Raw genomic sequence first — 27,785 nt, 5'->3', positions numbered from 1 at the left:
TATTTAAAAACATTCTCAGGCATATATGCAAGTGAGTGACTTGAGTCAGGGTAGGTTAACTCAAGAAATAAGGAAGTAATTTACACATGGAGGCAGGGGATCTGTGCAAAGTATTAAATAAGTCCTTTGCATCATTATTCATGAAGGAGAAGAGCATGAATGGTAAGATTAGATAGTTGATATTCAAGGGAATGCTGATATCAACAAGGAAGAGGAGTTTGGTGTCTTGAAAGGTGGACAAGTCCCCTGGAGCTGATAGAATCTATACTAGCATACTGAGTGAAACAGGAAGATGATTGTTGGGCAAAGGACAGAGATCTTTGTATCTTGTTTAGCCAAGGATGAGTTATCATAAAAATGGATTAGAGTCAATGTTGTCCCTTTGTTTATGTGGAGCAATAGGGACAAACCAAAATTTAAAAGCTAGCAAGACTTACATCAGTGGGAGTGAAGTTATTGGAAAAAAATATTATGGACAGGATTTACTCTTATTTGGAAAAACATGGATGTCTTAACAATAGTCAGCATGACTTCAAACATATAACATAGAACAAATAACATTACAGTGCATGAAAAGTGCCCGGGTCTGTGTTGTTTGTAATATATATATTAATGATTGGATGAAAATGTAGCTGGTCTAATTACAAAGTTATAGACAACATGAAAATTAAAGTTGTGTATAGTAAGGAAAATTAGGTGGCGCAGTGGTAGATCTGCTGCCTCACAGCGCCGGTGACCTGGGCTCCCTCTAGTCCAGCTTGTAAGTTCCCCTGCAACCATGTGGGTTTTCTCCGGGTGGTCCAGTTTCTGCCCTCATTCCAAAGACGTGCAGGTTTGTAGGTTAATTGGCTTCAGTAAATTCCCCCCAGTGTGTAGGATGCAAAAGTGGGATGACATAGAAATTGTGAAATGGTGAATGGACATGGACTCTGGGGGCCGACGGGTCTGTTTCCACGCTGTATCTCTATCACTAAACTAAAGTTGACAAATAATAAAGCAGGATATAGATCAATTTGAAATTCATGTGGATAAATGGCAGATGGAGATTAATCCTTTTAAGTGTGCTAAAATAATGCATCTTGGGAGGCTAAATGCAGGAGGAAAGTATTCAGAGCATTAACATGCAGAGGGATCTTGGGGTGCAAATCCATAGTTTCTTGAATGTGGCCACATGACAGGACAGGGTGATAGAGAAGGTATACAGCATGCTTGCTTTCATTGGTCAGGGCAAAGAATATGAAAGTTGGGAAATCATGTTGCACTTTTGCAAAACTTTAGTAAGGCCACGTTTGGAATATTATGTGCAGTTCTGGGCACCACGCAATAAGAATGCTCTGGGGTGAGAAGAGATTTATCAGGATATTGCCTGCGTTTGAGTGTCATGAGTGTAGTTACAGAACATATTTGTTTTTTTTTCTCTTGAGCATTGAAGGCTGAATAGTGACCTGATAAAAATTATATAACAGTAGTTATATAACAGTAGTAGTGGAGTTGGGGATGGCATCAAACAGGAAATTAGAAATGCGTGCAACAAAAGTAAAACAGTTATAATTGTTGACTTCAATCTACATATAGATTGGGTAAATCAAATTGGCAGGGGTGCTGAGGAAGAGGATTTCTTGGAATGTATGCGGGATAGTTTTCTAAACCAACATGTAGAGGAACCAACGAGAGAGCAGGCTATTCCAGACTGGGTATTAAGTAATGAGGAAGGGTTAGTTAATAGTCTTGTTGTGCATGGCCCCTTGGGCAAGAGTGACCATAATATGGTTGAGTTCTTCATTAGGATGGAGAGTGACATAATTAATTCAGAAACAAGGGTTCTGAACTTAAAGAAAGGTAACTTTGAGGGTATGAGACGTGAATTGGCCAAGATAGACTGGCAATTGATTCTTAAAGGGTTGACGGTGGATAGGCAATGGAAGGCATTTATAGACTGCATGGATGAACTACACAAATTGTTCATCAAAGTTTGGCAAAAGAATAAATCAGGGAAGTTAGTGCATCCGTGGATAACACGGGATAGTATCACAACAAAAGATGAAGCATACAAATTAGCCAGAAAAAGCAGCATACCAGAGGACTGGGAGAAATTCAGAGTCCAACAGTGGAGGACAAAGGGCTTAATTAGGAAAGGAAAAATAATTATGAAAGAAAACTGGCAGGGAACATAAAAACTGACTGCAAAAGTTTTTATAGATATGCGAAGAGAAAAAGATTAGTTAAAACAAATGTAGGTCCCTTGCAGTCAGAAACAGGTGAATTGATCATGGGGAACAAGGACATGGCAGACCAATTAAATAACTACTTTGGTTCTGTCTTCACTAAGGAAGACATAAATAATCTGCCGGAAATAGCAGGGGACCGGGGGTCAAATGATATGGTGGAACTGAGTGAAATCCAGGTTAGCCGGAAAGTGGTGTTAGGTAAATTGAATGGATTAAAGGCCGATAAATCCCCAGGGCCAGTTAGACTGCAACCCAGAGTACTCAAAGAAGTATCCGCAGAAATAGTGGATGCATTAGTGATAATATTTCAAAACTCTTTAGATTCTGGAGTAGTTCCTGAGGATTGGAGGGTAGCTAATGCAACCCCACTTTTTAAAAAGGGAGGGAAAGAGAAAACAGGGAATTACAGACCAGTTAGTCTGACATCGGTAGTGGGGAAACTGCTAGAGTCAGTTATTAAAGATGGGATAGCAGCACATTTGGAAAGTGGTGAAATCATTGGACAAAGTCAGCATGGATTTATGAAAGGTAAATCATGTCTGACGAATCTTATAGAATTTTTCGAGGATGTAACTAGTAGAGTGGATAAGGGAGAACCAGTGGATGTGTTATATCTAGACTTTCAGAAGGCTTTCGACAAGGTCCCACATAAGAGATTAGTATACAAACTTAAAGCACACGGTATTGGTGGTTCAGTATTGATGTGGATAGAGAACTGGCTGGCAGACAGGAAGCAAACTGTAGGAGTAAACGGCTCCGTTTCAGAATGGCAGGCAGTGACTAGTGGGGTACCGCAAGGCTCAGTGCTGGGACCCCAGCTATTTACAATATATATTAATGATTTAGACGAGGGAATTGAATGCAACATCTCCAAATTTGCGGATGACACGAAGCTGGGGGGCAGTGTTAGCTGTGAGGAGGATGCTAGGAGGCTGCAAGGTGACTTGGATAGGCTGGGTGAGTGGGCAAATGCATGGCAGATGCAGTATAATGTGGATAAATGTGAGGTTATCCACTTTGGTGGCAAAAACAGGAAAGTAGACTATTATCTCAATGGTGGCCGATTAGGAAAAGGGGAGATGCAACGAGACCTGGGTGTCATGGTACACCAGTCATTGAAAGTAGGCAAGGTACACAAAATTGCTGGGGGAACTCAGCGGGTGCAGCAGCATCTATGGAGCGAAGGAAATAGGCGACGTTTCGGGCCGAAACCCTTCTTCAGACATTGAAAGTAGGCATGCAGGTGCAGCAGGCAGTGAAGAAAGCGAATGGTATGTTAGCATTCATAGCAAAAGGATTTGAGTATAGGAGCAGGGAAGTTCTACTGCAGTTGTACACGGTCTTGGTGAGACCACACCTAGAGTATTGCGTACAGTTTTGGTCTCCTAATCTGAGGAAAGACATTCTTGCCATATAGGGAGTACAGAGAAGGTTCACGAGACTGATTCCTGGGATGTCAGGACTTTCATATGAAGAAAGACTGGATAGACTCGGCTTGTACTCGTTAGAATTTAGAAGATTGAGAGGGGATCTTATAGAAACGTACAAAATTCTTAAGGGGTTGGACAGGCTAGATGCACGAAGATTGTTCCCGATGTTGGGGAAGTCCAGAACAAGGGGTCACAGTTTAAGGATAAGGGGGAAATATTTTAGGACCGAGATGAGAAAAACATTTTTCACACATAGAGTGGTGAATCTGTGGAATTCTCTGCCACAGAAGGTAGTTGAGGCCAGTTCATTGGCTATATTTAAGAGGGAGTTAGATGTGGCCCTTGTGGCTAAAGGGATCAGGGGGTATGGAGAAGGCAGGTACAGGATACTGAGTTGGATGATCAGCCATGATCATATTGAATGGCGGAGCAGGCTCGAAGGGCCGAAAGGCCTACTCCTGCACCTATTTTCTATGTTTCTATGTTTCTATAAAGCTATAAGAGGCAGAGATAGGGTAGGTAGCCAGAGTTTTTTTTCAGGGTGGAAATGTCAGATACTAGAAGGCATATGTTTATGGTGAGAGGAGTGAAGTTTAAAGGACAGTTTTTTTTACACAGCGAGTGGTAGGTGCCTGTAATGCAGTAATAGAGGATGTAATTCTGTTGAATGAGTGTGGAATTCTCTGCCTCAGAGGGCGGTGGAGGCAGGTTCTCTGGATGCTTGAAAGAGAGAGCTAGATAGGGTTCTTAAAAATAGCGGAGTCAGGGGATATGGGGAGAAGGCAGGAACGGGGTACTGATTTGGGATGATCAGCCATGATCACATTGAATGGCGGTGCTGGCTCGAAGGGCCAAATGGCCTACTCCTGCACCTATTGTCTATTGTAATAGGTAATTGAATATGATAGCAATGTTTAAGATGTATTTGAACAGATACATAAATGGGCAAGAATGAAGTGATATGGAACATATTCAGTCAGATTGGATTAGTTTACATTGGGATGATGATCAACACAGCCTTGGTGGGACAAAGGATCTATCTGATCCTCTGCTGCACTCTTCAATGTTCCATGTTTTTACCAGTTATTTGTTGTATCGTCACCATCCGAAAATTCTACATGGGTATTCTTGCTGACATGCATCTGCTTGTGGCAAATTGGATTATGTGGCAAATGGTGGCCACAGAAATAAATGAGGTGCCTTCTAAATTTTTCGCCCACGAAAGCATAAAAAATAGGATTAAGGCAGCAATGGAAATAAGCTAGGCTGTGAGAGATAAGATCCGCATAATCCATTTGTTTGTCATAGTCACAATCCTGACCATCCAAGATATGGAATTCCTCCAAAGATCTCAAAAAAATCACAATATTGTATGGTGCCCAACTAAAAAAAAACACCACCACAATGGTGAATATCACTCTCAGAGTCCTGTGCTTCTGCACTGTTCTACACTTTAATATTGTTTGAATTATCCTAAAATAGCAGTACACTATGATAATCAATGGAAGGATAAAAAACAGCACATTTTGTTGACAATTCTTTAACAGTTTCCATGAAGTTATATTCTTTATCGGGTAAAAATTATCACAAATATAGTGATCATTATCATCTGATCTTCCTTCGGAAAAGTAAAAATCAGGGATGGTTGCTATTATACTAACTAACCAGACAACAATGCTTGTTATTGTGGCATAGCGAACTTTTCTGGACCTCACAGCAGTTACTGCATGAACAACTGCAAGATACCGATCAATTGTCATCAATGTCAGGAACATTATACCACTGTAAAAGCCAACATAAAATATGCCACTTATTATTTTGCACATCACATTTCCAAAGATCCATCCCTGTGAATGGTGCACTGCCCAGAAGGGAAGGCTAATAGCAGAGAGTAAATCTGAAATGGCAAGATTAAGAATGAATATATTTGTTATTGATTTTAGATATTCATATTTTACCAGTATGACTAAAACGAGTCCATTTCCAAGTAAACTAAGCATAAGCACTAGTGAATAAAAGATAGGCATCAAAAGTGCTCCAAATTTGTTGAAGTTGCCCTTATCGCAGGGATATTCGTAGTCACCATATTCCGTTGTGGCGTCCATCATTGGCAGATCAAAAGGAATCTGTTTTTCAAAAATATGTTGTTGAAGTAATTTATACATGCATTGCTCTTTAGTTTATTTACAATGTGTTGTTTTCATGAAATTCTTCCCTTGCCATTTTCACCTGATTAAATCTTCACATAATGTATTTTAAAAGGCAAATGATAATCAAGGGTCAGACTTTGGACAGACTCTCTAGACCAGGAATCAGTAATTAAAAGAACAATTCCAGATTCCAGAAGACCATGTAAGCTACACTGTTGAAATGCAGGTCAGAGAGGAGATAAGTGTATTATGGAGAAAAGTTTTAGGATCCTGGAAATGCAACTTTTCTGATACTGAACTGAACTGTACAACATACTGAATCAGAAGTATGAAAATGTTTAATTCAAAGAACCTTTTATTCTGTTGTAATTATCAGTGCCTTCCACCTGAAAATTGTATGCATTGTAGCTGTCCCTTGAACAATCTTGTCACAGCACAATCATGTTTTATTGCATGGAGCTTGTTCTACATATGCATTTCGTACACTGGTAAATTCAGCGGGACTCATTCATAGGGCCTGTTTATTAGAATGGTAGCTAAAAAGATGTTCAATTATCAAATATTAACTGAGGGAAAGCACAAGGGCTCCTTGAAAAATGACACCATCCCCAATCTCACTCCAAAGCCCATGCCCTGTACCCGCTGAAAGTGCAGAAATGAAAAGCGATTCAAATGGAATCGAAGCATTTCAAATGGAATTGAAACATCAAAGACCTGCCTCAAAAGCACAGAGCACTCACATTAGCAACCACAGGAGTGTCCAACCACATGAACTACTCACCTGCATGTTGCATCAGCCATGTCCTGCCTCAAGTGTGGAAGGGTCTCAATTTGGCCTCATCAATCACCTCAGGATGCTGAAGCCCAGGATCCCTCATCCCAAGGTACCACAACCAGAATGATTTGATGAATAACTGCCTTACAAGACACTGACAAAGAGTAGGGGTCCCATTCAAAATTTGTATAAATTACCCAGCAATTAATACAACAATAGCAGTTGTATTAATTAAATTTCAAAATAAAATCCTTTGTGCTAAAGCCAGGAAGAGCAAAAACAGTTGTACCTAACTCTATGGTCGCAATGCTTGCTTCATCCTGTTGATTCGTATCATTATTCAGAAAACACAGCCAAAGGCATGTGGAGTAAAATTAAATTTGTGGTAATGTTGGGTAGGATTTTAAATCTGTAGATTTAGTAATAATGTGCTTAGCGATGTGTATTTCTGCATTCTATGATTTTGAAAGAGGCAGTGTGTTGTTACTTATTAATGATTGGACAAAAAATTAAATTCCTTAATCTATTTTGTAATGTGATTTGATTTGATCCAGTTTCCAAAATCCCAACAAAATAAAATAAACTTTTGTTTGATCCTGGTATATTTTTATTTCCTTACTCTAAACTCAAATATCATACCTCAAATATCAGACTATCAACAGTGTGTGCCTAAGGATCATCTATATGATCTCCAATGCTTACTGAAGATATCCGGTATAGCATATGACTTGCTGGAGGAAGGTACTTCGGACTTCATATGGAGATTTGCAAGGTTGCTGAGAATTTGCCAAAAGGTATGAATTCCAGTTGTTGCTCTTAGATTGACAGGTGGCAAACAGAATGTCAAAAAATATGAACCCATGGTTCACACCATTCATCAGCTCTCATTGCTCTTTCCTTTTTCCCTCTAAATATGTTTTATGGTGAGACATTCAACTGTGGTACTAATGGAATCTGTCAAAATGCAAGATCCTGTGAAGCAACTTCGTCAGAATGAGACACAGTAAGAGGCTGCCGGTTAGGCTGCACAAGCTGGTGAGTTTGAGGCGAGAAGGTAAAGAAGGATTGCATAAATCTATAGCACAAAAACGGCCCTTAATAATGAACTAACACTCCTTTTCATTAATATTTTTCACTTTTCTAGCTTCCTCTGAAATATGTGATTTGCTTCAGCTTGTCCTCATAATAACATTCTGTTTAATTGCGTTGAGATTGTGCTGTAATTTTGAAACATATGGAAAATACCTCACAGCCTTTTAGTTTGCTGGACTTGAAAATTATAATGACAATGATAATGTTGCTATAGGTAGAACCAGAATAAAACTATCATCAACAAGTGATGATACAGCTGAAAGTCATTTTCCTGGGGACAAAAATGGTGGCGAGAAGCCAAGAACTGACCTGCAATGTATATTTCCCATCTCCTAAAGTTGATCACACTTACCTTGGGAAGTGTATATATGTTAATAAACGTGTTGTTCATGAGTATTCATGGGCAAATTAGAGTTGTGGCAGGAAACAACTTTCAAGCACTGGGTAATTTTGTCATTCATCATTTCAGAATGTGATAGGCCAATTAATTTGAATATTGGTTTGCAGCCCACAGCCTCCTCTGCAGTGTAACATGAAAATAAATAATAGTGTGGCAGAAATCCTAGAACACAGTGTTAAAACCTCATGACCTTCAGGCAGCAGCTGTTCTCAAGCAAAGTTAACCCTGATACTGAACACACAAGGAATTGCAGATGCTGGAATCTTGAGTAAAACACAAAGTGCTGGAGTAACTCAGTGGGTCAGATAACATCTCTGGAGAAGATGGATAGGAAATGTTGCAGATCACATTGTTTATCCATGTCCATTAGGGATGCTGCCTGACCTGCTCAGTTTCTCTAGCACTTCATGTTTGAATCCAGGCACTTCTAGCTCCATCTATTGGTTACATTTTAAACTGCAATGAATTTTGCATCAAGCACTCAGAATGCACACTCTCACGTACTTCTTAGTACAGGGTGCACTCCATGGCAGTATGAGATCATAGCTGTCTCAGACCAGTTCCAGACACTCTTAGGATCAAATTGCATGAACAATTTGACAGGCATACCTCAAAATTCTGAAATAAATGACTAGCAGGACCTCCAGGGTTGTTATCTCCGGTTTGCTTCGAGTTCCTCGTGCTGGCGAGAGCAGGAACAGGGAGATACGGGACCTGAACGTGTGGCTGAGGAACTGGTGCACGGGGCAGGGATTTAGATTCTTAGATCACTGGGATCTGTTTTGGGGTAAGGGGGAACTGTACAAAAGGGACGGATTGCATCTTAACAGGTGTGGGACCAGCATTCTGGCAGGCAGGTTTGCCACTGCTACACGGGTGGTTTTAAACTGAATGAGGGGGGTGGGGTGTCCAATGGGATAGTGGAGGATGGAGTTAAAGGGAAAGGGTTTCTTAAATGTGTGAGCGTAGAAACAGAGGGGTGTAAAATGAGGGTGGAAGCAATAGGTAGCAAGGTGAAAAGTAAAAGTGGCAGGCTGGCAAATCCATGGCAAAAATCAAAAAGGGCCACTTTTCAGCATAATAGTATAAGGGGTAAGAGTGTTGTAAAAACAAGCCTGAAGGCTTTGTGTCTCAATGCAAGGAGCATTCGTAATAAGGTGGATGAGTTGAATGTGCAGATAGCTATTAATGACTATGATATAGTTGGGATCACGGAGACATGGCTCCAGGGTGACCAAGGCTGGGAGCTGAACATCCAGGGATATTCAATATTCAGGAGGGATAGACAGAAAGGGAAAGGAGGTGGGGTAGCGTTGCTGGTTAGAGAGCAGATTAACGCAATAGAAAGGAAGGACATTAGCTTTGAGGATGTGGAATCGATATGGGTAGAGCTGCGAAACACTAAGGGGCAAAAAACGCTAGTGGGAGTTGTGTACAGGCCACCTAACAGTAGTAGTGGAGTTGGGGATGGCATCAAACAGGAAATTAGAAATGCGTGCAACAAAGGTAAAACAGTTATAATGGGTGACTTCAATCTACATATAGATTGGGTGAATCAAATTGGCAAGGGTGCTGAGGAAGAGGATTTCTTGGAATGTATGCGGAATAGTTTTCTAAACCAACATGTAGAGGAACCAACGAGAGAGCAGGCTATTCTAGACTGGGTATTGAGTAATGAGGAAGGGTTAGTTAGCAGTCTTGTTGTGCGTGGCCCCTTGGGCAAGTGTGACCATAATATTGTTGAGTTCTTCATTAGAATGGAGAGTGACATCGTTAATTCAGAAACAAGGGTCCTGAACTTAAAGAAAGGTAACTTTGAGGGTATGAGACTTGAATTGGCCAAGATAGACTGGTGATTGATTCTTAATGGGTTGACGGTGGATATGCAATGGAAGGCATTTAAAGACTGCATGGATGAACTACAACAATTGTTCATCCCAGTTTGGCAAAAAAATAAATCAGGGAAGGTAGTGCATCCGTGGATAACAAGGGAAATCAGGGATAGTATCAAAACAAAAGATGAAGCGTACAAATTAGCCACAAAAAGCAGCCTTCCAGAGGACTGGGAGAAATTCAGAGACTAGCAGAGGAGGACAAAGGGCTTAATTAGGAGAGGGAAAATATTATGAAAGAAAACTGGCAGGGAACATAAAAACTGACTGCAAAAGCTTTTATAGATATGTGAAGAGAAAAAGATTAGTTAAAACAAATGTAGGTCCCTTGCAGTCAGAAACGGGTGAATTGATCATGGGGAACAAGGACATGGCAGACCAATTGAATAACTACTTAGGTTCTGTCTTCACTAAGGAAGACATAAATAATCTGCCGGAAATAGCAGGGGACCGGGGGTCAAATGAGATGGTGGAACTGAGTGAAATCCAGGTTAGCCGGGAAGTGGTGTTAGGTAAATTGAATGGATTAAAGGCCGATAAATCCCCAGGGCCAGATAGGCTGCATCCCAGAGTACTTAAGGAAGTAGCCCCAGAAATAGTGGATGCATTAGTGATAATTTTTCAAAACTCTTTAGATTCTGGAGTAGTTCCTGAGGATTGGAGGGTAGCAAATGTAACACCACTTTTTAAAAAGGGAGGGAGAGAGAAAACGGGGAATTACAGACCGGTTAGTCTAACGTCGGTAGTGGGGAAACTGCTAGAATCAGTTATTAAAGATGGGATAGCAGCACATTTGGAAAGTGGTGAAATCATTGGACAAAGTCAGCATGGATTTATGAAGGGTAAATCATGTCTGACGAATCTTATAGAATTTTTCGAGGATGTGACTAGTAAAGTGGATAAGGGAGAACCAGTGGATGTGTTATATCTGGACTTTCAGAAGGCTTTCGACAAGATCCCACATCTTGTTAGTGGGATCTTGTGGGATCTAGTTAGTATACAAACTTAAAGCACATGGTATTGGGGGTTCAGTATTGATGTGGATAGAGAACTGGCTGGCAGACAGGAAGCAAAGAGTAGGAGTAAACGGGTCCTTTTCACAATGGCAGGCAGTGACTATTGGGGTACCGCAAGACTCAGTGCTGGGACCCCAGCTATTTACGATATATATTTATGATTTGGACGAGGGAATTGAATGCAACATCTCCAAGTTTGCGGATGACACGAAGCTGGGGGGCAGTGTTAGCTGTGAGGAGGATGCTAGGAGGCTGCAAGGTGACTTGGATAGGCTGGGTGAGTGGGCAAATGCATGGCAGATGCAGTATAATGTGGATAAATGTGGTTATCCACTTTGGTGGCAAAAATAGGAAAGTAGATTATTATCTGAATGGTGGCCGATTAGGAAAGGGGGAGATGCAACAAGACCTGGGTGTCATGGTACACCAGTCATTAAAAGTAGGCATGCAGGTGCAGCAGGCAGTGAAGAAGGCGAATGGTATGTTAGCATTCATAGCAAAAGGATTTGAGTATAGGAGCAGGGAGGTTCTACTGCAGTTGTACAGGGTCTTGGTGAGACCACACCTGGAGTATTGCGTACAGTTTTGGTCTCCTAATCTGAGGAAAGACATTCTTGCCATAGAGGGAGTACAGAGAAGGTTCACCAGACTGATTCCTGGGATGTCAGGACATTCATATGAAGAAAGACTGGATAGACTCGGTTTGTACTCGCTAGAATTTAGAAGATTGAGGGGGGATCTTATAGAAACTTACAAAATTCTTAAGGGGTTGGACAGGCTAGATGCAGGAAGATTGTTCCCGATGTTGGGGAAGTCCAGAACAAGGGGTCACAGTTTAAAGATAAGGGGGAAATCTTTTAGGACCGAGATGAGGAAAACTTTTTTCACACAGAGGGTTGTGAATCTCTGGAATTCTCTCCCGCAGAAGGTAGTTGAGGCCAGTTCATTGGCTATATTTAAGTGGGAGTTAGATGTGGCCCTTGTGGCTAAAGGGATCAGGGGGTATGGAGAGAAGGCAGGTACAGGATACTGAGTTGGATGATCAGCCATGATCATATTGAATGGCGGTGCAGGCTCGAAGGGCCGAATGGCCTACTCCTGCACCTATTTTCTATGTTTCTATGTTTCTATGTTTCTATGCTGTGGTCAGAGAAAAAATTAACTGAAATTGTGAGGATATAAGCAGCAGTGCTGTGAATTGCCACCACTCTCACAATAGAATGGCATATCAGTGTGACAAAGGTTCGAATGACATGGTGAAGACAGTTAATGTAAGAGACTTGCCAAATTTACTTCTTCATTTCCACTTTACTTATGAGATGATTTTGTCCATCTGACGTCAATATGCTGATAATCGGCACTTGGTAAAATAAATGTGAGCCATTCAAGGTACACAATTCAACAATGTTCTCGAAATTTTCTGTTTTCCATTTCCATTTGAATACTTCCAAATCCAGTTTTTGTTAAACCATTCTTTGAGTGCCTTTTTTAATCATTAATCATCTTAAGGAGATAACCTTTGGAAACTTGCCATATTTATTCATATTTGTTGAAAAACGACCCGTAAAACCAGGCCACTAGGTCCTATTAGGAATTAATGGATTCCAATGTAATTCCAATGTAATTTACAAAGGGAGAGTGATCAGTATATTGACCTCAGAAAGTTCAAAATGAGAGAGAAAATTATATATTTTCTTCTGTTTATTTTTGCTGTAAGATCATTAAAACCTTTTCAACAGTGATTTGCCATTTTGTCATGGAACGGGTGGCTTTTGAAATGACTGCTACTTTTCTCTTGATGATCTTAGTTACTAAATTCATGAGCTTTCTGTGCCTTGGGTATAGAAGAAGAAGTCAGTACACCAGTCCCATCTGTGCATGAATGGGTCTAAGCAGTGCTCTCATTTACAATCGTACAATCACAAAGAGAAATACCATGAATGCTATTGCCTCTCTATTAAGTTATTTTCTCTAGGCTTTGACATTTGTTGTTTGTTTTCTTTTCTTCTGATGATAATTTATAACCAAAAAAGGAAGAAAATAAGGGGAAGAAAAAAAATGACAATGAGGGAGTCCAAACCACCATAGACCACAAACAGTGTGAACATAAGTTATGGGAGGTACACAAAAATGCTGGAGAAACCCAGCGGGTGCAGCAGCATCTATGGAGCGAAGGAGATAGGCAATGTTTCGTGCCGAAACCCTTCTGGGAGAACTTGTTTGGCATATGGGGCATCTTGGTTGGCATGGGACAGTTGGGCCAGAGTTTCCTGTTTCCGTGCTGTATAACTCAGTGACTCTATGAGAAAGCTATTCGCTCTTCTAGCCCAATTAATAATTAAATAAGATTATGGCTGCTCTGACATTCTTCAAATCCACTTTCCAGCCATTTTATTGGAGAAATCATGTTGGAATGAAAAGATTATTGGTAACAGACATGAAGTAGCAAGTAGGGGTATCATAAACTGCAATCTACACAGCAATCTACAAAGTGCTAGAAGTACTCAGCTGGTCAGGCAGCATCTGGATGTAATGGAAAGATGATGTTTCAGATCGGGACCCTTCTTCAGGATGCAGTAAGGATAAGATGATTATTTTCAGGTTGGCGACCAGTGGCAAGGGAATACTGCAGAAATCAATGCTGAAATGCCAATGTTTACAACATTTAAGTTGTTCAAGGCTATAGCATGCAAAAGGGCCTCAGCCCAGGAGTCCATGCCTATCAACAACTATCATTCACACTAGTCCTCTTTATCCTTTTTTTTTGTTCTCCCTACATTCCAATAAACTCTCTCCAGATTCTATTGTATGTTGCCCTAATGTTCTCATTGGACAATAGTGGCAACATACAATGAACCTACCAAGTTACATTAGTTTGGGATGTTGGCCAAAACTGGAGCAATTGAAGAAAACCCACATGGACACAAAGTGAACATGCAAACTCTCCACAGCCTGTACCAGTGAATCAGGATTGAATCCAGATCCCTGTAGTTGTGAAGCATCAGCTTTACCAGCTGACCGACTATACACCTGCTGCAGATAAGGAATTGGAAAATGGATCTTCTCAACACACAATGGGCCCTAGGGAGTGGAGAGTGTGAGGACATCGAAGACAATTCACCTGAAAATCTGTAGAGTTACTCATGCTTCATAGAGGAGGATTGGGCTAAATCACCATGGGTTACGTACTGAAAAGAAGGATTTTGATGAGGATCAGAACGGAGGTGCAGGCATGTAGGCCATCATTCAGAATGTTCAGCAGATTTATATGAACCGACATACAGTAACACCAATATTTGCACCAACCAAAAAAAATGTGCAGAAGATACTCAGTGAGTCAGGCAGCATCTATGGAGGGAATGGACAGATGATATTTCAGGTCCGGACCCTTCTTCAGATTAAATTTGTAGGAAAGAACTGTAGATGCGAGTTTAAATCAAAGATAGACACAAAATGCTGGAGTAACTCAGCGGGACAGGCAGCATCTCTGGAGGGAAGGAATGGGTGACGTTTCAGATCTAGACCTTTCTTCAGACTGATGTCAGGAGAGCGGGCAGTACAGAGATAAAATGTAGTCGGAGACTGTAGGACTGGTTGGAGAACTGGGAAGGGGAAGCGGATGGAGACAGATAGAAAGCAAAGGCTGCTTGAAGTTGCAGAAGTCAATGTTCATACCACTGAGATGTAGGTGTGAACATTGATTTCTCTAACTTCAAGTAGCCATTGCTTTCCCTCTCTCTCCATCCCCTCCCCCTTCCTACTTCTCCAATCAGTCTTACTGTCTCCGACTACATTTTATCTCTGCACCGACCACTCCCCTGACATCAGTGTGAAGAAGGGTCTCGATCCGAAACATCACCCATTCCTTCTCTCCAGAGATGCTGCCTGTTCCTTCTTCAGATTGATGGAGTGGGGAATAAAGCTTGAAGAGAGCTAGGGAGTGGCCTTGGGCTGTGAATTCAGGTGGTGGGGGGGGGGGGGGGGGGAGGGCGGTGACTGGCAGATGGGTGGACAAGTGACAGAAGTGGAAGAGACAAATGTGTGTCAGATACGGAGAGGACTGAAATGTAAAGCCAGAGGGAGGAATATAGTTGGAACGGGACAAGAAAGGGGATAAAAAGGGGGGATGAAAGTGGAATGGAGGATTCGGGAAGATGAGTGTATGGATGGAAAATGAGCAGGGTGACTTGGGTGGTGGGATATGGTGGGAAAAATGTGTGTGCTTTATGGTAGGGGGTGGAGATAGAGAGGGGGTAGAGTGATATTACAGTGTTCCTGGGCTTTACCCCTCCCACCTTGTTTTTGGTATCCCTGACCCACACACCATGTCTGAAGAAAGGCCCTGATCCAAAGCATCATCAGACAATTCTCTCATAGATCCTGCCTGACCCGCTGAGTTACTCCAGCACTGCCTTTTGCTCAAGATTCCAGCATATGCCATCTCCGTGTGTCAGTATTTTCTTAAAATAGTATTTGGAAACTTCAATGGAGAATGTGACCATTTGGAATTTTTGTACGGATAAAGGAGGAACAGTGGGAATAAGGAGTGTTTGACCTACAGTCTTCACACCTGAAGTTTTGTGTCAGCATTAAAACATTGTGACCCCAAGATTCCCCTTTACATCTGAAACCTATTCACAATATTAATTTAAACAAGCTTCTGATATTTTTAGAAAACTTTCTAAATAGACTACAAAACAAAATTTATGATATACATACCTAAGCAGAAGGTCCTCCTCTTACAGTAATGGGGACAAACAATAAACCTATTTAGAAAAAAAGAAAACTATGTTACTAGTTGCATAAATCATGGGATTATGATCATTGGAATAAAATGAACTGTGTACATATATTTAAAATCAGATCATCTACTGTTTTTGTGAGAAAGAGTGACACATGTCTCATTTCACACAAAGGGTGGTGGGTGTATGAAACAAGCTGCCAGAGGAGGTAGTTGAGGCTGGGGCTATCCCAATGTTTAAGAAATAGTTAGACAAATACATGGATAGTATAGGTTTGGAGGGATATGGACCAAATGCAGTCAGGTGGGACTAGTGTAGCTGGGACATGTTGGCTAATGTGGGCAAATTGCGCCAAAGGGCCTGTTTCCACACTGCATCACTCTATGACTCAAAGGACTGAATTTCCGGTTCTACTATCCAATTTGGGAATAAATAAAAGAGAAACATATGATCCTATTTTCAAGTCTCGCACATCTGGGATTGTGTTGCCAATAGACGGTGACCACAAGTAGAAGTGGCACGGTAGCACAGTTGCTGCCTTACAGCGAATGCAGCACTGGAGACCCGGGTTCGGGATGCTGAATGTACGGAGTATGTACGTTTTCCTCGTGACCTGCATGGGTTTTCTCTGAAATTTTCGGTTTCCTCCTACGCTCCAAAGGTTAATGTGAAAATTGACCCTAGTGGATATTGACCCTAGTAGGATAGTGTTAATATGCGGGGATCGCTGGTCGGCACATACTCGGTGGGCCGACCAGCGATATTTCCCTGCTGTATCTCTAAACTAAAGATAACATTATATGTTTCATATTTTTCTAAGAAGTCAATTTTGCCGACCATATATTGCACATCCTTAATTGCCCTTGAGAAACACCATGCCAACCAAGATGCTCTATTCAAACTAGTGCCATTAACCTTCATTGGTCCCTCTAAACCTTTCCTATCCAAGTACATATCCAGGTATCATTTAATTGTTGTTATTGTACCTGTCTCAACAACTTTCTATGGCAGCTCGTTCCATATACACCACCCTCTGTGTGAAGAAGTTACTCTTCAGGTTCCTCTTAAATATTTCCTTTCTCACTTTAAACCCATATCCTCCAAGCTTGTTTCCCGTATTTGGAAAAAGACTGCATTCACCTTATCTATTCTCCTCGTGATTTTATACACCTCTATAAGATCACATCTAAACCTCCTGCACCTGCGGAATAAACCTCCTGTGCCAGCCTGTTTAACCTCTCCCCATAGCTCAGCCCCTCAAGGCTTAAATAGAGTGGATGTGGAGAGGATGTTTCTACTAGTGGGAGAGTCTAGGACTAGAGGTTATTGCCTCGGAATTAAAGGACGTTCTTTTAGGAAGGAGATGAGGAGAAATTTAAACTAAATTAAACTAAACTAAAAAAATTCTTTAGTCAGATGGTGATGAATCTGTGGAATTCTTTGCCACAGAAAGCAGTAGTGGCCAAATCAATGGATATTTTTTAAGGTAGAGAGACAAATTTTTGATTAGTACAAGTGGCAAGAGAATGCGGTTAGGAGGGAGAGATAGATTAGCTATGATTGAATGGCGGAGTAGACTTGACGGGCAGAATGGCCTAATTCTACTCCTATCACATGACCTTATGAAGTCCTGACAACATCCTCATAAATCTTCTCTGAACTTTTTCCAGCTTAATGACATCCTTCCTATAGTAGGGTGACAAAAACTGAACACAATACTCAAAGTGTTGCCTCACCAACGTTTTGTACAACTGCAACTTAATGTTCCAACTTTTAATTGTTGCAGTATTTTTCTCTTTTCACCTCATAACCTTTTGCCACAATAGAGTTTGAAATAGTAAATGACGTGGCTACCTATCAGAGCTGACTGATTGCAATTAGGGGCCCAATGTTGACCTCACTTCCCTCTGCATGGTGACTCCAGACTGTCAAAGCTGCCATAGCCAGACATAAAAACAGCTGAGTAGTATGTGTAGTAACTCACCAGTGCTTTGTTGTACTTACCAAAAAATACAAGGATCGCTGCTGCTCTGTAGATTTTTAACTGTGTTTTATTTGATGTTTCAAGCACTCTTTTCCTCAGATGGTCGAAGGTTTAACTTGCTCCCTGAATGCAATGAGGTGAAATTCATCATTGAAGTCTGACTTCATCGAGAAGTGGATCTGGAGACATAATCCACAAATGGAAAATTCACGTTTCTTTGTTATCAGAGAATGGTATTCTACAAAGGGCCAGATAGACAGAGGACTTTTACTGAGCAAATTTGTTTACAGGAAGGTCCGTACTTTAATGTTCTTCAATTAAAAAGATGATAACTTGAAACCCAGCCTTTGAATGTACATACATACAAGATCTATTTGTGCGCCACAGTTTACAGACTTAAATTGGATGCAATGTGTGTAATATGGCACCGCAATATGGTAAGAAGGACTGTGGAAAATATTGGGAGACGTTGCAGCCTTGGTTAAACCAGTGTGCATTGAAATAGTAAGATTAAACGAGAACTTATCAGTTTGAAGTTTGATTTTATGAGGAGTTACAATGAGCGATTACGTGAAGAAGAACCCCGCCAGTCCGTATGCGTGTCAATCTTCAAAGCAGCGGTGTGAAATCACAGATAACAGTAATTGAAGTAACATAGTAAGATTAGAAACCTAGAACTACCAGGTGACCTTTGTGATATGAGGGTTGGGAGCGGTGAGCACGTGATCGCTCATCGTAACTCCTCATAAAATAAAGATCAAACTTCAAACTGGTAAGTTCTCGTTTAATCTTACTATTTTACTTCAGAGTCACGTGTGATTCCGTGAAGATTTCAAAGCTCTATGATTTCATGCCGTAGATACGAATCCAGGTGTCTCACTGCATCAATTGACTCAGGATGAGTGAATAATAAACAATTCATTGAATCATGGCATTGATTTGAATATGTTAATGGTTTATTTAACAAAGAAAACAATAGCGACCCCTCTCTCCCAGGGGGAAGCTTTGAAACAGAACTTAAAATGGAATGGGCGAATACCCCCAGTTCGGTAAGCGGTTTGTTATATAGGTGGAGTGAGATTTAAAATTGTCAGTGTCTACTCCTGCACAAACCAGAACCTGTTTCAGCCACCTTGAAATGTTCTGCACCAACACTTTCATATGCGGATTTTTGTGGCTAATAAATAATGCTGATTCTGAACCTCTGAGGCTCTTGGTGACCGTGATATAATATTGCAAGTGCGACACTACACACAGTCATAAATCCGTGGGGTATGCCGAAAATATAAGCTTGAACCCTGACACCCCTGGTCTGCTCTGCTTAATCTATATTACTAAAAGTCTGATCTTGACCGCTTTTGGCTCGCTGTGGTGTGATTTCAGAGAGAACGCCGCTACCTACGGCCATCATTTTTGGCCACCTCGCTCAGAGCTCCCCTCTGCCTTCCGGGACCAGAGGACTTTTTCCATCGATGAAAAATCAGAGAGATATTAATGTTTTTAAAAAAAATCCCCATTCTCTCTGCTGCCCCCGCTGGCGGCAGGGGGGCAGGACTATAAAACCGGAAGTGTAGTCCCTCACTCAGTCTCTGCCAGACCCAGGAAGCGAGAGGGTCACGGCTCTCTGAGCTGTGAATAACACTGAACGCACGTCTACTTCACGGTGAGTGTCCTCGATGCGGCTGGAAGGTGGCTGCTGCCCAATTGTTTGCCTTGCCATTTTAACAAGTTTCTGTTCACAAAATCAATTTTGGTTGTCGGGTGGCTGCTGCCCAATTGTTTGCCTCGCCTTTTAAAAAGGTTTGTGTTCACAAAATGAATTTTGGTTGTCGGGTGGCTGCAGCCAAATTGTTTGCCTTGGCTTGGCTTTTAAAATCGTTGCAACAGTTGGCTGCCAGCCCAAGATCCATTCGGCCCACAATGTCTATACTAGCCATCTGGAAACCAGTACCTTCGGCCCGCAACACCCATACTAGAGCAACAGAAAGCCCCCCCCCCCCCCCCCCCCCCCCCAGGCGTGCAATATTGGAATTGGAGGAGAGGTGGAATATTGTGTTGGTGACCAGCCTTCCCGTGTGACGCTGGGACCCAACGGGTCCCACTTAGTCTAGTTAAATCATAAATATAAAATGTAATGTTATTTCCAGATGAGACCATCCTGTCCAGTCGCAGCTTCTGCAATGTCTGAACCCGTTGCGCTGAGACCAGCACTATGAGCATGACCACCTTAAGGGTGATTTTGGACGACGACAGGGATGTGGCTGGAGCCCACTGGCGAAGTAACGCGAGTACTTCGCTCACATCCCAGATTTCAGAGTGCCTGGGCCTGGGGGGATTGGAATTAAAAATACCCTTCATAAACCGGGATATTAAAGGGTGAGATCCAACAGAATGTTTTTCCGAACCCAGCCATAAGTATGATGACAGGGCACTCCTGGCACTATTGATGACACTATAGCTCAATCCTTCATCAAAATATAACATTGACAGAAATTCTAGCACATCTGAGATGCATGCTCTGTAATATGTAATGTTCCCCCGTAAGCAGAACACCTCCCATTTCCTGACATGAGAGATATACTGTGTTTTGGTACTATCCCTCCAGGCCGCAGTGATCACATCCACGGTACAATCGGATAGTCCAAGCCCCAGGTATGTTAATAGTGAATCCCAATAATCAATAACTCTAACTGGTGTCAATTTGGATTTAACTGGATGAATTAGAATCCCCAAACTCTCAAACATGAGTTTAACAACCGAAACAGATAATTCAGCTGCTTCCAGAGTCTTTCCTATGATTAAGATATCATCCAAATAAGCCATTACAATATGACCCTGGGCCCGGAGTAGCCCCATTACTGGTTTTAACAGCTTTGTAAATAATCTAGGGGCCGAGGTTAAACCATTAGGCAATGCTTTAAATTGCCATTATTGCCTCATCCAGCTAAATTTCAAATATCTCCGATGATCCCTATGAACAGGCACTGAGTAATATGCATCTTTAAGATCTATACATGCCATATAACATCCTCTGGAAATCAGTTGTTTGGCAATAACAAAAATGTCCATTTTGAAATGTTTATACTGCACAAAGGGGTTAAGGCTCGTCAAGTCAAGGAAGATTCAACATCCTCCTTCCTTCTTTGACCTAGGAAAATTGGTGAGGTTGGTGAACCGCATTTTCTCAATTTTTCATTTTCAGCCCTATACCTCCAAATTCTCTTTTTGTGAGAAAATTAGTGCCCGGCTTGGTGTATGCTGAGTGGGTGGACGCAAATTGGGAAGGAATTCAATTCGAAACCCTTGTGTACTACACAGTATAAACAAATCTGATGTTATCCCATACCATTCCTTCAGAAACAAGTGTAATCTCCCCCCAACTTGTAGGTGATTCTCATTTAATATGTTCCTACAAGAACCAGACCCACCTACCTCCATGGTTACCGGTGGAATTTTCTGCCCCCGGTTTCTGGTGGGGAAGGACATGTTCGCCCGTGCCCCTGTTGGAGCACGCCAGCTGCGCATATTTGTGAATGGCCGGCTTGGTCCTTGGCCGGACCCGGTTTCAGCAAACGATACAACGGTGATTGGCCTCATCAGCAACAACGATGAGTCGGCCTATAGGGAGGAGATCCAGCTCCTAGCAGCATGGTGCACTGACAACAACCTGGCCCTTAACTCCAAGAAGACCAAGGAGCTCATTGTAGACTTCAGGAAGTCTAGGGGCGGAACTCACCCCCATCCATATTAACGGGACGGAGGTGGAACGTGTTTCCAGCTTCAGGTTTCTGGGGGTCAACATCTCTGATGACCTCTCTTGGACCCACAATACCTCAACACTGGTCAAGAAGGCTCACCAGCGTCTCTTCTTCCTGAGGAGACTAAAGAAGGTCCATCTGTCTCCTCAGATTCTGGTGAACTTCTACCGCTGCACCATCGAGAGCATCCTTACCAACTGTATCACAGTATGGTATGGCAACTGCTCTGTCTCCGACCGAAAAGCACTGCAGAGGGTGGTGAAAACTGCCCACGCATCACCGATTCCTCACTCCCCTCCATTGAGTCTGTCCAAAGCAAGCGATGTCTGCGAAGGATGCGCAGCATCGTCAAGGACTGCTCTCACCCCAACCACAGTCTGTTTACCCTCCTACCATGCGGGAGGCGCTACAGGTCTCTCCGTTGCCGGACCAGCAGGTCCAGGAACAGCTTCTTCCCTGCGGCTGTTACATTACTTAACTCTGTACCTCGGTGATTGCCAGTCACCCCCCCCCGGACACTCCTTCCCCCAGAAAAATTGCACTACTACGACTGTATGTACGTATATATATTTATTGCTCATATTCTATGTTCGCTCATCTGGGGAGATGCTAACAGCATTTTGTTGTCTCTGTACTGTACACTGCACAATGACAATAAAGTTTAAATATGAGTCTGAATCTGAATCTGTTTGTAGGGATACTGCCGCCGAAGCGTTCTGCTGGTCATCGGTGCTTTGATGAGTCCGACCGTTCTTGCCTCGTTGACTCTTTTTGCGAGGTCTTCCCCGAACAGCAGATTTGGTGGCTGGATATTGCTGGGTTTGCACAGAGCTGCGAACTTAGGGTTGATGGTAGGGCGGATGGCACTTTTCCTCAGACAATTAATCTCGAAATGTGCATTGCACATGAGGGCCAGGGCATCCTGCTGTACATCAGACAGGTGCCCTCCATCCACCGACCTGGCGAACGCTGTAATGCCCGAAGCGAGCAGCTTCAGAACCCTCTGAAGCCTCATTTCTTGAGCTCTGATGCCTACGCCCATATGACCCCAGATGGCGTGGTTCACTGCCGGCACTTTGAGTGGCACACAGTTAGCCGGGGTCTCATACATTTTGGACGTTTCATCCATAGTAAGCTCTTGAAGCTGGTGTGAAGCCAGGTAGTTTATACTTGCGGCCAACTCTTCACCCAGCAGCTCTCCTGACTATTGGGATGGCAAATCTTGCTGCCAGGAATGGTACCTCTGGCTCGTGCCCTTCATCCCTTGGGGTATGCTCCACAGCTACACCCACAGACTCGGCGTCAAAATCAAACTGACCCGGTACGCTCTCCTCCTCCAAGAGGGAGACATTAAGCAGCCTTGAATCAGGTGCCACTGGCGCGGGCTCACGAAGAGGCCGGAGCTGACACAACTCCTCTTGTTGGAGTGTATCTTGGTGGAGCATCCTCTCCATTAGGAGCTCCATCCTGGACAACCGTCTAAAGACGTTATCCATTACCGGAAGGGAACCCTCCCGGCCCGACTCGTCCGAGTCAATGGGCCATGCAGACCTTTTAATGGCTTTCCGCCCCAATGGTGCAGCCACGGTGCTCTCAGACACCAAGTCTGCAGTCGCTGGTCGTACCGCTAGCGACTCGGTAGGTGAGCTAGGCGGCCGCCCGCTACCCGCACTCTCGCTGTCTTCTATGGATAATCTCCCAGCGGCTCACCTTGACTTCACCCTCGACGCTTTCTCCGACGCTTGCTCCTGAAACAAGAATTACCAAGAGCAGAAAACGACCTCCGACTAAGTTTTACACTTACCTGAGGGTTTTTAAAACTTACCGCTGGAGGAGCGATGCATCAGACATAATGACACGCATGCGGACTGGCGGGGTTCTTCTTCACGGAATCACTCACGTGACTCTGAAGTAAAATTGCAACTGTTGGGAACTAATTACAATTATAAGATGGAAATAAATTTTGAATGATTTGTTCTACAGTTCCTCTCAAATGAGCAAGTCAAAGAATGCTCTGAGGTCAACTATGATCACAATGGAGGTTGATGATGTGCACTTTATTTCTGTGCAGTAGGCACACAATTGTCCAATATGTTTCTGGATGAACAGAATCATAGAAACATAGAAAATAGGTGCAGGAGTAGACCAGTCAGCCCTTCGAGCCAGCACCGCCATTTAATATGTTGCAGTATGGGAAGCAGTTGAGAAGAACCCTGATGATGATTTTTCTTTTGATACAGTATATTTCAGGAAGACATTTTCACACTTTACATTTCACATCTCTAGTCTCCTTCTCCCCTAACTCGTAATCGGAAGAAAGGTCTCGAGCTGAAATGTCACCCATTCCTTCTCTCCAGAAATGCTGCCTGTTCCGTTGAATTACTCCAGCATTTTTCATCAATCTTAGGAAGATTTCAATATTGTTACAGTTTTTCTACAATCATCAGGCTCCTGACCAACCGGCACAACCGTAATCCTACCTTGGCACCAAAACATTACGGACCATCTCCTGCACTACCATTCACTTGTTTTTGAATTGTGTATTTCACTAATGTTTTGTGTTTTTTAGCAGACTTTCAAGCAAGGAAGATTTTCATTGTACTTGTATCTCACTGTACTCTCACATATGACAATACAGTAAAATCTTGCAATAGTGGACCTCTATGTCACGGATTTTGGTTAAAGCGGACTGAGGTTCCCATTGCACCGACCCCCCCCGCCCCCCCCACCCCGCACCCCTCCCACTCTGCCAGTTATCCAATGAGCTGGCACCATGTGATGTATTTCCGGTTGCGGGAGTGGAGAGAGTGAGCAGCACGAAGGTGGTATGAATATCGGGCCCATCCCTGGCACACCACGTGTGGGGACGGGGGCTCTGCAGCTCCCCGGCCTGTGAATTCCTGCTTGTTTAACCCCCTCCTCCTCCTCTCAACGGCGCTTTCGCTTTTCTTCCCCCCTAGCCTTGGGTTAAACTTTACCCCCTCAATCGGTTACAGCAGACAATCAGCAATAATGGATACTATTCTCCCCCCCCTATGGTCCATTATTGCGAGGGGTCATTGTAAACTTGATCTGACGTGATTTTGACATAAAATAGAACAGTACAGCACAGAAACAGACCCTGTGTCCTACGATGTCTGTGTCGGACATGGTGCCAAATGAAACCAGTTCCTTCTGCCTGCATGTGCTCCATATCCCTCCATTATCTGCATATCCAACCGCCTATCTAAAAAGAATACCTGTACCGGCATTCGCAATGTGAGGTCCAAGAGTATCTATAACATTAAGAACAAAAAATTCAATGTAATAATGCAGTTGTGCAGTTCTGCAGTTGTATAGGGCTCTGGTGAGACCACATCTAGAGTATTGTGTCCAGTTTTGGTCTCCTAATTTGAGGAAGGACATCCTTGTAATTGAGGCAGTGCAGCGTAGGTTCACGAGATTGATCCCTGGGATGGCGGGACTGTCATATGAGAAAAGATTGAAAAGACTAGGCTTGTATTCACTGGAGTTTAGAAGGATGAGGGGATATCTTATAGAAACATATAAAATTATAAAAGGACTGGACAAGCTAGATGCAGGAAAAATGTTCCCAATGTTGGGCGAGTCCAGAACCAGGGGCCACAGTCTTAGAATAAAGGGGAAACCACTTAAGACTGAGAAAAAACTTTTTCACCCAGAGAGTTGTGAATTTGTGGAATTCCCTGCCACAGAGGGCAGTGGAGGCCAAGTCACTGGATGAATTTAAGATGGGGAGAAGGCAGGCACGGGTTATTGATTGGGGACGATCAGCCATGATCACAATGAATGGTGGTGCTGGCTCAAAGGGCTGAATGGCCTCCTCCTGCACCTCTTTTCTATGTTTCTAATGCATAAGACCCAGCAATTTTCTGATAATCCTGCTCTTTATGGATGCTTCTGCTCTGTCAAGGCCAACCAAGTCCCAAAGTCAATGCATGCCGGAGATAACACTTTAAAAAAATTCTCAACAATGACTCTGTCCTCAATGTGAATGCCCTCAACTCCAATCCACAGTAAACTATCTAAACCTGTCTCAAAGCCAATCCTGATCACAAAGAAGCTGAAAAAGCCACAGGCAGATGAGAATTGAAAAGATTTTAGATGCAGACAGTATTGGGAAATACACAAAGCATCTGACCAGCCACTTCAAACAAGAGGCATAAACACTGATGTTACTGTCATCAAGAAATAACACTATTTTAAATATGATTTCTCCCCATCATGACACAGGAGATAGTAGAGGAATGATTTCCCCATGTTACAATTCTACAAAAAGTTCTCCAATTATAAAGTTTTGAGGCAACCTGTGACAATGAGAGTTTGATTTGCTTAGGTATAATTTAAATTAACCAAAGCATTCTTTTACCTACCGCCAGGGAGTTGAACATCCCCAGGGAGTTGAACGTTCGCCACATAAAGAGATATTAGGACAGGTGGACAAGCATTTAGTGAAAGCAATGGGTTTTAAGGAGTGTCTTAAAAGTACAAAGCCACAAGATTTATGGAGGAAATGACTGAGGTTAGGGCAGATGCTGGCACAGATGGCAATATTCATGCAAAACTTATTTTTAATTACCTCAATTGACCAATCACATACACTGCCATACACAACACATTTTACTGTGCTTCCAGATTGAATATTAAGCGATAACGTTTTACATCATAACCAGAATTGTGGATAAACGCTACACACACTCCAGAAACACCTATGGCAGTGAATAAACAAAACCATATTTTTATCTGCTTAGGTCAACAAGCAACTACTATTTATGAACATTACAAATTCATTACAAATATTTACAAATTAGCAAGGACTCATTTGAAAGTTATACAGTAAATATACGTAATTACAATTGTTAAGGAAAGAGCCTCAACGTTACCTCTTCTATGGCATTCCTTTGAGCAGAACTCCAAACATTTCAAAAGGGAACTCTTTTCATTCTATATAGTTTCACCTGTGGATTCACTTGTGCTTTTTTTAACCACTAAATGCACAATAGATGTTGTACTTTCTACTCACTTCTGAAAAGGGCAGCTGATCCAAAACTGATTCCAACTGGTTTTGGAATTAGAATTATTTGCTCTCATTTAGTTTGATGTTATTAACTCTGACTGAGGAACTATAACTGAGTGTGAACTTGGGCGATTGGTGTTGGTAAGAGTAGTGGGATAACTGGATAAACATATGAGACTGGTTGCTTAATAATAGCTCAAGGGGAGTTTGTTTTGCAGGATATCATTGATTTTCACTCAAGAGGATTCACTGTTTAAGAAGGTACTGCAAGGAGATAAAATAAAGAAATATGGGTCTGAAGGAGGGCCTCAACCTGAAACATCACCTATTCCTTTTCCCCAGAGATGCTGTCTGACCGGCTGCGTAGTTCCAGCATTTTGTGTCTATCTTCAGTGTAAACCATCATCTGTAGTTCCATCCTAAACAAAATAAATGTTCCCTTCCGGTTCGGAATCTTTTTCTGCCTGTCCTTATTGGTCAGCAAGCAGAAGTTCTCCTCTTTGACCAGAGTTAGAATTGCAATTAGTACACAATGATGCTTATTCCTACATATGTGAGAGAAGGGGTCTGCCTGCTCTGTTCAGGTTAATAAATAAAATGGCAGGGAAAAGGAGAGCATCAGGGTCACATCATCTGCTTCTTCATTCTATTACCACTGATTTCCCTCCATGTCCATCTTCCTTCACTTGCAAAGCTTGCCCATACATTAATTGGTCACTTTTCCCAGTTCTCGTGAGAGATTATTGTTAACTTGAGAACATGGTGCAATACAGTGGAGGAACAAACCTTTCGATGCCTCGATGTCTATGCTGTCAAGATGCCCAATTTAAAATAATCCCATTTGCCTGCACATGATCCATAACCCTCTAAATGCTTCTAAATATCACTATTGTATCTGTTTTCACCACCTTCCAAACATCTACCACTTTCAGTGTATAAAAGTTGTCATACACATCTTCCTTCTGAATTTTCATGCTTTCACCATAAAGCTATGCCCTCTAGTATTTGACATTTTTTACCATGGAAAAAAGACTATCTACCCTATCTATGCTTCTCATAACTTTATGTTCTTAGACAATAGACAAAAGGTGCAGGAGTAGGCCATTCGGCCCTTCGAGCCAGCACCGCCATTCAATGTGATCATGGCTGATCATCCCCAATCAGTACCCCGTTCCTGCCTTCTCCCATATCCCCTGACAACGCTATTTGTAAGAGCCCTATCTAGCTCTCTCTTGAAAGCATCATGTTTTTTCTTCTATCGGGTCGCCTCTCAGATTCTAACG

The 27,785-nt window shown here is 42.4% G+C and overlaps 1 protein-coding gene across 1 annotated transcript; it reads right to left on the bottom strand.

The window, feature by feature from the left end:
* Positions 1–4,608: 4,608 nt before the first annotated feature.
* LOC116990998 (C-C chemokine receptor type 2-like) lies at positions 4,609–26,404 on the bottom strand. Its single transcript, XM_033049250.1, has 4 exons — positions 26,369–26,404; positions 17,730–17,888; positions 15,703–15,749; positions 4,609–5,784 (listed from the first exon to the last, which is right to left on the bottom strand). The coding sequence occupies exon 4, from the start codon at positions 5,764–5,766 to the stop codon at positions 4,735–4,737; it is 1,032 nt and encodes a 343-aa protein (XP_032905141.1). The 5' UTR covers positions 5,767–5,784; positions 15,703–15,749; positions 17,730–17,888; positions 26,369–26,404; the 3' UTR covers positions 4,609–4,734.
* Positions 26,405–27,785: the final 1,381 nt, after the last annotated feature.

Source organism: Amblyraja radiata, chromosome 2 (assembly GCF_010909765.2).
Source record: "Amblyraja radiata isolate CabotCenter1 chromosome 2, sAmbRad1.1.pri, whole genome shotgun sequence".
Lineage (NCBI taxonomy): Eukaryota > Metazoa > Chordata > Chondrichthyes > Rajiformes > Rajidae > Amblyraja > Amblyraja radiata.
The sequence above is the reverse complement of the archived record's forward strand: the minus strand, read 5'-3'. Positions and strand labels throughout refer to the sequence as shown.

Bases quoted from the DNA above. Each gene is read 5' to 3' on its own strand.
- LOC116990998 (XM_033049250.1), bottom strand. From the start codon at position 5,766: ATGATGGACGCCACAACGGAATATGGTGACTACGAATATCCCTGCGAT.